The following is a 12,549-nucleotide window of genomic DNA, read 5'->3' as shown; positions in this document are numbered from 1 at the left end:
CCCCCCCCCCCCCCCGCCATGGCAAACAGTCATGGATAATTAGCCTTAGAAGAGCCATTTTGTAGACTACAGCTTTAAGCAGGATGCTAGCCTTCAAGAAGTCTTTTTTTTTTTTGTGACCGGTAAGGGGATTGCAACCCTCGGCTTGGTGTCACCTGCACCGCGCTCAGCCAGTGAGCGCACCGGCCAGCCCTATACAGGATCTGAACCCGCGGTGGGAGCACTGCTGCGCTCCCAGAGCCGCACTCTCCCGAGTGAGCCACGGGGTCGGCCCCAAGAAGTCTTTTTGTAACTTTGACTCACAGCCTAGCTCATGGGAAAAGAATGCAGAACTTAGTGCTTAAGAAAAGCAAGGTAATCAGTGACTCAAAAAAAAAAAGCTCATCAGTAACTTCTGTTAAAGAGTAAGAAGCTCATCAGTAACTTCCAAGATGACATCCAGCTTAAGTTGAAGAGTTACAGGACTGCCCATGAGATAACGAATAGACCAGAGTCTGTAAGAGTGCATGTAGCAGCCCCTGATGGGAACAACCTCCCCCTTTTGTTTCCTACACTCTTCCCTTTAAAAACCTTGCTGAGGCTGCTGCCACGGGGCTCGCCCAGGGTTCTAAGGCATGGATCCAGGCACCGACCGCTCCTCCTGCAACCAGGCAAGGAGCATGCCCAAAACACCACTTCCATGTTGGTGGTCCACCATAGCCACCATGATAGCCATGGCTGCAGCAAAAGGGGCTAGATGCTACAACCATGCAGATGACCCGCCAGCTACTTGATGGCATCGACACAAGGAGAGTCACCAGCGGAGACCAAAGAAAAGAAGAGGATGTCTCTCCACAAAGCCTATTCCAGAGTGACAGAAGCATCTGCTCTATGATAATAGTGGGGAACCTGAACACACCTCTCTCAACACTGGATACATCATCTAGGAAACAAATCAACAGAGTAACTGGTACTCTTTCAGAAGGAGAGCAGAAATCTAGGGTTATCAGAGGTGGGAGTGGGGAAGGAGTGGGGGGTGGGGAAAGAATAGATAAGGGGCATAAAGAATAAGATTTGTAATAATATATATGCTAATAATATTGAATTGATCAACATGTCAATGTTGAACCCCCAAAATATGTATAATCAATTGCGATTCACTAAAAAAAAATTTTAAAAATCCTTGCTGAGGCTCCTGAGCCTTTGAGACAGTCTTAGTCTATCTCCTCAGGTGTGGACCTGAAAACAAAGCTTCCTATCCTCGCATCAAGATGACAAGCAATGTCCCGCCTAGCTCAGCCGGTTTTGTAAGGCTCCCATGTGTTAAATGCTAGCACACAGCAGACTACAAACTGCTAGAAAAATCCTCAATGGGCATTACTGCCTCTCCAGGGGCACTTTGGAAATATAGGGGATGCTTTTAGTTATCTCAGTGATTGGGGGTTACTACTGGCTCTGAAGGGTGCGGGGTGGGAAGCTAGTTTTCCTGCAGTGCACAGGACAGGAGGAATCATCCGATATCCTGCATGACTTTTGTCTGTCATGCTGGACACTGACACGGATGAAAACCTGTTCAAAATTGTCTTGGCTTGAAACCTAATCCTGTTTTGTATATAAACACAAAGTATTTTTTTGCAGTTTTAACGTACCCCGGATTTTCTAGGAATGTAGCTACCTTGTAAATCAAAGATAGATATGTTATTTTGTGCAGAATTTGACTGTTTTGGGAAATCCCATAACCAAGGGCCTTGCTGCTTGAGGTATTTGAGATGACAGTCATTACAATATAAGCTATAAGAAAGAAAGAAAACATTGGGGATAATAAGTAAGAACCGTCAGCGTAAGGCTTCAATAAAAGGATGCTGGATAGTCTGAGCCCTCCTGGAAGAAAATCACAGAAGGAAACTGTTCTTTTTGTCCTGTTTAACCATTTTCTTCCTCCCCCCACCATGTAAAAGGAGGCTTATTTAGATATTAGAATCATCTAGTGATTGAAGCGTTTAATTGTTTTTTGCACCCCACCTTCACCCCAGGACTTACTGTTATATTTCTTTACTTAATAACTAGCCAACTATCTCTTAACAGCATTCTATTTTGCTCCAAATATACATTGAAAAAAGTCAAATAAGTCAATGATAACTTATCTTTTCCCTACAAGGAGACTGTATTGTAGATTATAAAACCTGCAGAACAAGTTTGTACGGAAATGGGAGGCATACAAAGAGCGCTCTGCTTTGCACCCAGAGAGACTTGGAGTCATACTGCCTGGAAATCGCTTTAATGACCTTTTATACCCCCTGCTGATAAAACATATTAGAAAACTGAGAAGTTTCACAGTGGTAACAGATATAATTTCACAATACTGAACTGGATATTAGAAATGGTGAATTAGATTCTTTGTATGTCCCTATGGTCTGCAAACTTAATATGTGCCTTTAAACAAACCAAAAAACTCATTAACTTGAGAAACAAATTTGTGGTCATAATCAACATTCTATTATGTCATCTTCTCTACCATTATTTGTTTAAAATTCTGCAGTTCTATCTTTAGAACAAGATTAATGAGTCTGAAATATGACAATTACTTTTAAACAGAGAAACAAGAACATGCAGTTAGAGGAGACGGGACACTGCTAGTGCGGTGATGTCATTCAAAACAGGTGGCAGGGCAGATGTGGAGACCTGGAATAGCTTTTCCGGAGAGGCAGAAAGCCAGTCTTCCAGCCTGTTCTCAAACATGCTCTAAGGCAGTGGGCAGAGGAGTATATAGGTGGTAAAATAATCAGGTGGAAGGTATTTACTGATAGAGAACAAGGCCACAGGGTGTTCCTTGGCACAGTTCCGGCTGTGGCTATGTGGGGTCCTGCTTGGCTCGTTTAGGATTCTGCAGTTCTCCAGGCAGCAGGTTCTTCCTTGCTGAAATATTCCTGAGAGAACGCAAGCTCTGCATCTGCTGCAGGCGCAGGGTGAGCTCCTGATCACAGGCCTGTTGCACGGTTTCTGTCTTCTTTACATCCCAGTTCAAAGCAACAGCCAATGTTTTGGGGTCTTCCTTGGTAACCAACTGCAGCAAGAATAAGAACCATTGAGAACCACTACTTCTGTGCTCCTCTCTGCTGCTTTCAAGCTTCTTTAGGGGAGCAAGATTAGGCATATCAGTTTAAGTTCTGTCTTTACTCTGAAATGCCAGGTTTCTTGCCAGTAAATTGTCATATGCCTTTTCCTACCAAACAACACCGACAGAAAAGAATCTTTAGAAAGAAGTTTACTTAGAGCAACTTTAAAGTCCTACACATACAGGAAATTTAGCCAAGTTCAAGTTAACACAGTTTTCCTCCCTTCTATCTACAACAGGGACATACCTGGGACAGGGACAGACAATAAGTAGCACTCACCCTGATGGGTTCCCTTTGTCAAGCTTCTAGTTCCCTGGCCTTAGATGCCAGTACAAGACGATCCCCTCAAGTTTGCCTTTTCAAGTGATATTTTACAGGCCTTGGGATTGACTACGGGTGTTCTTCGACCACTGACAGAACTGGAAGCCATCTTAGAAGCTTGAGCCCTGCTATTCCTCCCTGCCAGGTTTAGTCGTTTCACTACCAAAGATGGATAAGAGACTTATGTTTGCTAATCTGAGCAAGTGCACCCATTTTTTTTAAAGCCATTTTGATTTAGATTAAATAAGGTGTTTGTAGATGTTTCGGCATATAATAGGCAAATTGGTAGCTATGATTCTGCAGAGGTGAAAAAAAATCCCATGCATGCCTCTGCAGAGTAATGCTACATCTCCAGGGCAAGTCATCCTCTGCAGTTCAGTTTCTCTGGTTCTCGCCCACCTCCAAATCCTGACTAGATAAATGCAGCTCTGGAGCAGGCTTCTCCCTCAGTGCAGTCAGGACCTGGCTCGTAAGTGCAGTTTTGGAGATCTCTCTGCCGACACCCGTGTCAACTGCATCTACCTCTTCACTGACGACAGCTTTGGACTCTGCAAAGCAGATGAGAGATGGAGATCAGCAAGCTGTGAAATCATACAGCCACACAATCAACTAGCTTGAGTAATCAGTCGGGCAAGAGAGAAAAGTATCCTTCCAAGACCCCAGCAGCTGTGGCTTCAGTATTTCTGGCTCATTGCAAACACAGGGTCCTGTCTCAAGGGAAGGCTCCATTGGCCCTGAGTTCTCAGCGTGAACCCTCAGCAGAGACCTACCTTCCTGCTTTGACAAGATGTTGCCCTCCTTCTCCAAAGCCTGGAGATAAAGCTCCAGGAGTTGCTTGGACTGCCGGGCTTCCTCTCTCTGGTCAAGCACTTGCTGGAGGGTGTTCTGGAGCCCTTGGACTGTGGCACAACTTTGGCATAGTTCCTGAGCCAGGTCTGAACATGGAACCTCGATGAGCATCTAAGAAACAAATACAGACTCTAAGAAATCTACAAATCAGGGTTCAGATCCCCATACCAGCCAGCAGCCAAAAAAAAAGAAAGAAATCTACAAGTACTTTTAGTTATTTTTAAGTTTTATATTGCATCAATTGTTGAACAGGTAATATTAATATATTCACAAGGTTCAAAATTCAAGTGGTGGGCCGGCCCACAGCTCACTCGGTAGAGTGTGGTGCTGATAACACCAAGGCCACGGGTTCAGATCCCTATATAGGGATGGCCGGTTTGCTCACTGGCTGAGCGTGGTGCTGACAACACCAAGTCAAGGGTTAAGATCCGGGGACCGGTCATCTTTAAAAAAAAAAAAACAAAATTCAAGTGGTGGGCCGGCCCACAGCTCACTCGGTAGAGTGTGGTGCTGATAACACCAAGGCCACGGGTTCAGATCCCTATATAGGGATCTGAGCCCGTGGCCTTGGTGTTATCAGCACCACACTCTACCGAGTGAGCTGTGGGCCGGCCCACCACTTGAATTTTGTTTTTTTTTTTTTAAAGATGACCGGGAAGGGGATCTTAACCCTTGACTTGGTGTTGTCAGCACCACGCTCAGCCAGTGAGCAAACCGGCCATCCCTATATAGGGATGGCCGGTTTGCTCACTGGCTGAGCGTGGTGCTGACAACACCAAGTCAAGGGTTAAGATCCCCTTACCGGTCATCTTTAAAAAAAAAAAAAACAAAATTCAAGTGGTACAAACCTCAAGAGGTACTGGTGTTATCCCCATTTTACAGAGGAAAATGAGGCAAGAGTGGGTAGGGAACTTCCCAAACATCGCAACCGCCTGCAAATGACCCCAGTGCTCTCTCCTTCTCACCACCATCCATCCTCACGGCCCACGGTCCCTGGGATGATGGCACTTTTCCTGTACCTGTGGGTGGCAGCCTCATAAGATCTCTTTGAGAGTCCTAAGCTTCCTTCCGGAGCCTAGCTGTCAGGGCGTGGGCTCTGACAAATTCATTCTTATTCTGACGTCCCTATTTTGGTAGGACCTATTCTGTTCCATATTCTTAGGATATATCATAACATGCCAGTCTGTTGGGGTGGTAAGGGACCTCACATTCCCTTTCTGTTTCTTAAAAAAAAGAAGTCAAGCTTGCTTCTGCTTTCCTTCTACCTGGAACATTGGCCTCAACCTTCTCATGCAGGTTCCATCTTGTCCTGCAGCTCTCAGTTTAATCATTACCTCTTGGAACCTGCCAAGGTTTATCAAATGCACGTAACTTTAACTCAGCAATTACCCCTCTATGAACTTATTCATACAAGCACGTGTGCAAAATGACATTGGCATAAGTTTCCACAGCACTGTCTGGAATACAAGACTAATGACAACACAAATGTCTATCAATGGTGGGGGGAGCTTGTTAAATAAACTCATGAAATGGAGTACCACGCAGTGGTAAAAAAGGAACAAGGATGCCTTTTATATACTGATCTGGAATACTCTCCAAATATTTCTGTAAAAACAGAGTAGATATGCCTCCATTTGTGTAAAAAAGGGGAGGAGAAAATATATACATATTTGTTTGTGTATAAAATACCTAGAATGGGAAACTGATAGACCAGTTGTCTCCAGGAAGGGAAACCTGATAGGCTGGGGCAGGGCTCAGATTTTTCCTGTATGTCCTTTTGTTCAACAGCTTACTGCGCTATAACTCACATACCATACAATTCACCCATATGAAGTATACAATTCAGTGGGCTTTAGTATATTCACAGAGCTGTGCAACCATCACCACAATCAATACTGGAACATTTTCAGCACCCCAAAGAGAAATCCACTAGCAGTTACTCCCTACTTCTACTCAGTCTCCCCAGCCCTAGGCAACTACTAATCTACTTTGCATCTTTATGAATTTGCATATTCTGGCCATTTTATATAAATACAATCATAAAATATGTGGCCTTTGTGTCTGGCCTCTTTCACTTAGCATGTTTTCAAGGTTCATCCATGTTGTAGCATGTAAAATACTCCATTCCTTTTTATGAACGAATAACATTCTCTTATATGGATTTACCACATTTTATTGACCAATGGGTCTTTCTCCTCCCCCCCCCCCCCCTTTTTTAAAAAGGGAAAAAAAATTTTTATTCTCTGTAAAATCCAAAAAACTTGCCCCACGGGCTCCATCCAATTGTAAGGGGATCTCAACCCTTGGCTTGGTGTTGTCAGCATCATGCTCAGCCAGTGAGCTAACCGGCCATCCCTATATAGGATCTGAACCCATGGCCTTCGTGTTATCAGCACCACACTCTCCCGAGTGAGCCACGGGCCAGCCCTCTCCTCCCCTTTTTTTGATGAATGCATCAGCTAATTGACATTTGGCTTGTTTTCACTTTTTGGCTACCTGTATATTCTTCTATTCCTCTTGGATTTTTTTTTTTTTAATTCCTTTTTGTCTTTTTTACTGACCGGTAACGGGATCGCAACCCTCGGTGTTGCGCCCGCACTGCGCTCAGCCAGTGAGCGGGAACCGGTCTCCACATGGGATCCGAACCCTTGGCGGGAGCGCCGCCACACTCCCAAGCGGCGCACTCTCCAGTGCGCCACCGGGCCGGCCCTTCCTCTTGGATTTTGAACCATATGAATGTATTCATATTACTTATTCAAAATAAATATGTGACTTAAAAAAATAACCAAAAAATCACTTCCACAAAGAGGCCTTCCTCAATCTCCCAATCTACAGCAGCCCCCATCACTCTGTGCACACCACCCTGTCTGATATGCTTTCTTGTTTTTGTCTGCCTCCTCCTCAAAATGCAAGTTCTGTCAGAGAAGAGACTGTGTCTGGCTTGTTCATCACTGTACCCCAGTGCACAGGACCATGCAAGGGGGCTCGATAAATATTTTTTGAATGAAAACATACTATTTTTAGCCCCATTTTACTGGAGAGGAAATACAAGCAGAAAAGCTAAGCTACTGGCTCAAGATCATAGTGGTAGAGCTGGGATATGAACCCAGCTCTGCAACTCTACATTCTTTAGCAGTAGTACATCCTTGACCCCCAGAGTCCTCCTGAACAGGTCTTGGGTGGGGCCTGGGCATCTGTATTTAAAAAAAAAATCTGCAGGTGATTCTGATTCGCATCGAGGTTTGAAAAATGACTAGGTGAGAACTATAAAATAAAGAATCTTAGTTGTAACTTAAGAATTATTTAAAGTTAAGAATTAAGAAATAATGAAATTACTATGGCAGATGTGTGGAAGCTAAGAAGGTGTTGGGGCTGCAGAGGCTGGGTGAACACTGCTGCAGGTCATGGAGGCGGCTTACTTGCAGGTCCTCCTCTGACAGGAGGATGATGTTGGACAGATCTTCTTTCAGCTGCCTGGCCACATTCTTCCACTTCAACCCTGCCCCGCTGTCTGTTTCATCTACATCAAAGGACTCTTGGGAAACCCAAGCTGTACCTCCATCTGATGGATGGGAGAAAATGCCAATCACAATCAGTATAACTTGAAGTGCTGTTTTCACCTCCGCCCCCAATACACAGAGACCTCCTGAGGGTGTCTGCATCCTTCCTACTGACCACTCAGAATTTCAGTGAAGGAAGCACCTTTTCTCAAGGATTCACAGGAAAGCCAGTCCCCATCTAGGACCTTAATTTTCCCTCTTCCTCCATCTTCGATTCATTTCTGCATGAAAGTGCTCTGTATTCTTCTATGGAAAGAAGCCACCTCAACAATCCGGTGGTCACACATACCCAGGATCTTATCACACTTCCCTTTTGCTTAGTTTTCATGTGTCTGGGTGTGTTCTGTTTTGGTATACAAAAACATTCAATCTCACTGGCATCCCTCTCATGCTTGGGGACTGGTCCCATCCTTAACTAGTGGAGCTGCAGCCACCGTTTGCTGTCCCTTGCACCTGACTACAAAGGTGGCTGGTCCAGCCATTGCTGAAGGGTGAGTTCCTCAATTTCGTGGCACATGGAGTTTCTTCAAGACACTTTTTAGGTCTCTTATCCTCGATCATCAGTGTTAGTCCCCTTTGTATCTCCAGTGATGATGACGATGATAATGATGATGATAGTGACAGGTAACATTTACTGAGCCCTCACTGTGTGCCATGTAAGATCTAAATGCTTCATATTAGCAGTTCTCAGATGGGAGTGATTTTGCCCTCCAGGATACATGTGACAATGTCTAGAGACTCTCTTGGGTGTCTCACTTGGGGTAGTGGGGTGCTACTGGCATCTAGTGGGAAGAGCCTAGGCATGCTGCTAAATACTCTACGATGCACAGAGCAGATGCTCTGCAACAAAGAATTCTCTGGCCCAAAATATCAACAGTATTGTTGAGAAACCCTGGTTTGATATGTATTATATTACCCTAGGAGATAGGTACCATAATTATTATGTTACTAAGGCACTGAGAGGTTATGTAATTTGTCATTGGTCACCTGGCTACTAAATGGCAGAGCCAGGATTCAGACTCCGGCAGCCTGACTGTAGCCTATAGTACAGATCTCTCTGCCATGCTGCATTTCAGTTGCTGTTAGTCTGTGAGTTAGTTGAGAACTGGACCCGTGTCTCATTCATCTTTATCCCAAGGACTCGGTACTGTATCTGGCACATAAAAGGTGCTCAGTAAACATTTGCTGTATAAATGCTTAAATGCCCAGACGAACAGCAACCAGCTGCCTGTGTAGTAAAATTAACCACAATGGATGTTATACTGCATAGGCTATTTTGTATATGGCCAGCCTTTCTTACCTGTATTGTTATATGCCCACTTCTCATTATTGGCCAATGCCACAAACTTAGTATTGGAAGGTAGACACAGGAAGTAATCATCATCATCCACTATGGTGCCATCCTCTGCCAGTACCAGGGTGACTGGGGTCAGGGACTTATCGATGGCCAGAATGTCACAAGCTGAGAAGAATAAAATATTTGGTAACTGACAAACATCCATAAGGAAATTATATCTGTCTTTGTACCCTCAATATGTATTGCTCCGAAGCCAAGCAGAATTCCTGGTACGTAATAACTATAATAACAACCACAACCACTAGCACTAATATAACACCATGTGTCTCGTGTACGTTCTAAGTGCTTTTCATATATGGTATTTAATCTCATAATATTCCTATAAGGTAGTACTATTGTTCTCACTTTACAGATAATGAACTCAAGGCTCAGAGAGGTTAAGTTAATTTGTCCAGGATCACACAGTTAGTAAATGGCAGAACTGAGATTTGAACCCACGTGATCTGGCTCCTGAAAATGTGTTCGACAGCTGCCTTGCACCCACATATAGGAGGCATTTGAGTCTCTACTTGAATGAACAATAAATCAAAGTCTGGTTTGATTCACTGTGAATAAGCAGTCTTTCATTCACTTATTCAATGGTCATCTTAAGTTGCTTTTCGTTCTTTGTATTATCTTCCTTTGCAGCTTTTCTAATCTATAGGACAGTGTTTTATCAGTAGCTTTTCATTTTTATTATCACTGGGCAAGAGGCTTTCCCTAGGGCAGGTCTGTACCATCCCATTTAGTGATGACAATGCCTAAAATGCTAATGGCACTGGAGTAAGCAGAAATGCCAAGAGACTACAAGTGTCCTTTGGCAATGTTGTCTACCATTCAAATAGAACAACAAGACTTGTACAGGCTAAGCTGCGGAGAACACAAGCCTCCATGTCAAATACATCCAGCCAATGCAGTGAAGTGGCACTAAAATTTAAGTAACCTAAAGCCAGGAAAAAATATGTATATGCTTATATAGCAAAAGCCATGTCACCAAAGCATTTATAGCGCTTTGGCTTCTCCTGGGTCTCTAAAAGACGTCTATATGATATCTGTTGGGGCTTAGTGACTCTGCGAGGAAACACCTATACTCTGACACACCCTGTGATACGTGCCTGGCTCTGTTTCACACGTTTAATCTGTAGAACTTCTTTGGATAAACAATTCTTGCCACAGGCTAACAACACTTGCAAACACCTGAATTTATCATCTCATCTATGAAACTCAACAGCTCTCTGAAACAGCTGGAAATATTATACCCACCCTGTCAAGGAGAAAACTGAAGGTGGAGAGGTGGTCAAGTGCAAGGTCCAGCAGCACGGGCCGGGCTCGGAACTTACGTCAGCTCGGTCACCTACAACTCACGTTCCTTGCCTGGACCTCCAGGAACTGTCAGTAGCAGTTCCCTTTCTGTGGCTCATGTCCCCTACACAGCTGACGGTAGAAACCCGTCCCCGCTCTGTCGTGGGCTCAGCTGGGGGCTCCAGCACCACCTTAGTGAGCAGGAGTGGCGGGAATACCCTGGGCTCGGTTGGGCCCCAAACCTGTGATTTTGGGCCAGACACCTCGGTCTGTCTTCATCCGCACATGGCTTTCTGTCTACCTTTCCACCATTACGAGGAAAAGTTCAAGCGCCTGAACCCTGTACATCGCTGGACCCACGTGGGCCATTTCCGTACCAAGTTTCCACTGGAACTCCAAGAATCCCCTAGTCGCCTCTCCTGCCCCCGCCTTGCCCCCGCCGGACATCCTCGCCCGGCCCGGGATCCCCCAGGGCCCGCCCGGGTCCAGCACCAACCCTTGCTCCTCAGCTCCTCGAGGCAGGAGGCCGCCACGCCGTGCTGGTCGCGGCTGCGGTTGCGGAGCAGCAGACACGGCTTTAGAGTCCGGATCTCGCCGAGTTCCGAAGCTCCGGCACCCCCACGAAACTCCATCTTCCCCAAGGTGAGACCTGACTAACTCCGGGAAATCGGTGGAAACCCCGGGCAGTGGCTCCCCAACGCCCAATCCCTCCCGCGGCATGCCGGGAGCTGTAGTTCTCTCTGCAGCAAATCACGCGTGAGACCAAGGCACGCCGGGAGGCGTAGTTCTGCTTGCCGCTAACGTGTGTGTGGACCCGAGGCATGCCGGGAGCTGTAGTCCCTGGGTTCAAAGCCGACTTGTTCTTGTAGTCGATTAAGCCCGGGAATTTATTTTTACCTTGTATTTGCGAGTTGCAATCGCACGTTCACAAATGAGGTCACTAGGGATTTATTTTGCATAACAAAGTACATGCGTGTACACTACCTTGCATTTCTAGAGCACTCCTGTTTGCATACGTAGATGCATAATGTTAATATTTATTTATTTTTTATTTATTTATTTTTATTTATTTATTTTTTCCTTTTTGTCTTTTTTCGTGTCCGGCAACGGATCGCAACCCTCAGTGTCGCGCCCGTACCGGACCGGGACCGGCAACAGAATCGCAACCCTCGGTGCTGCGTCCGCACCTCGCTCAGCCAGTGAGCGGGAACCGGTCTGTATGTGGGATCTGAACCCTCGGTGGGAGCGCCGCCGCACTCCCAAGCGGCGCCCTGTAGCAGTGTGCCACCGGGCCGGCCCCAAATATTTATTTTTTAAAAAGATGACCGGTAAAGGGGATCTTAACCCATGACTTGGTGTTGTTAGCACCACGCTCACCCAGTGAGCTAACTGGCCATCCCTATATGGGATCCGAACCCGTGGCCTGGTGTTATCAGCACCACACTCTCCCGAGTGAGCCAGGGGCAGGCCCATAATGTTAATATTTAAATAGAACAGTCTGTCATTGTACCGTGTTCATTGGTTTTCCCTTTCCTACCTGAAAAGATTTTTAAGGTGACCTGATGGAAATCAATTCTAAAAACTGACAAGTGTAGTTTCCATTCTTGCTGAAAATGTAACAAAGTAGCATAAGATATGCGCGCATTTCCACCCATTCCATTCCCTGCTTAAGCTCTGCAAATTGGGTTGAGGCCTCGGAACAAAATGCTTAAATAAATAAACATTAAGGTCTCAAATTAATTAGCGAGGAAAGGGGAAATGCGAACCACAGCTTGACAACATACATACCCTTGCTCTAATACTGCTACTTACCGAAAAGTCTGTGTTTTTCTCCTCCTGAAAACTAACATTAAAGATTAGGAGAATAATTAAGAAATACCCAAAAGCTTCCTCGCTTAAAAGAGGGCATTTCATGTAAACTACAAATAATTATCTGCCCATATTCATTCAGGGTCAGTCCCTTTCATATTTTGTCTTTTTTTTTTTTTTTAAAGATGACCGGTAGGGCCGGCCCGTGGCTCACTCGGTAGAGTGCGGTGCTGATAACACCAAGGCCACGGGTTCGGATCCCACTAGGGATGGCCGG

General features: G+C 45.3%; 1 protein-coding gene across 1 annotated transcript; it reads right to left on the bottom strand.

The window, feature by feature from the left end:
• Positions 1–2,235: 2,235 nt before the first annotated feature.
• DFFA (DNA fragmentation factor, 45kDa, alpha polypeptide) lies at positions 2,236–11,137 on the bottom strand. The gene is made up of 6 exons (XM_008568812.1): positions 10,960–11,137; positions 9,126–9,287; positions 7,685–7,827; positions 4,187–4,376; positions 3,816–3,964; positions 2,236–3,043 (listed from the first exon to the last, which is right to left on the bottom strand). The coding sequence occupies exons 1-6, from the start codon at positions 11,093–11,095 to the stop codon at positions 2,831–2,833; spliced, it is 993 nt and encodes a 330-aa protein (XP_008567034.1). The 5' UTR covers positions 11,096–11,137; the 3' UTR covers positions 2,236–2,830.
• Positions 11,138–12,549: the final 1,412 nt, after the last annotated feature.

The sequence above is a fragment of the Galeopterus variegatus genome, unplaced genomic scaffold (genome assembly GCF_000696425.1).
Source record: "Galeopterus variegatus unplaced genomic scaffold, G_variegatus-3.0.2 Scaffold445, whole genome shotgun sequence".
NCBI classification, from domain to species: Eukaryota; Metazoa; Chordata; class Mammalia; order Dermoptera; family Cynocephalidae; genus Galeopterus; species Galeopterus variegatus.
This window is presented reverse-complemented; position numbering and strand designations above follow the sequence as displayed.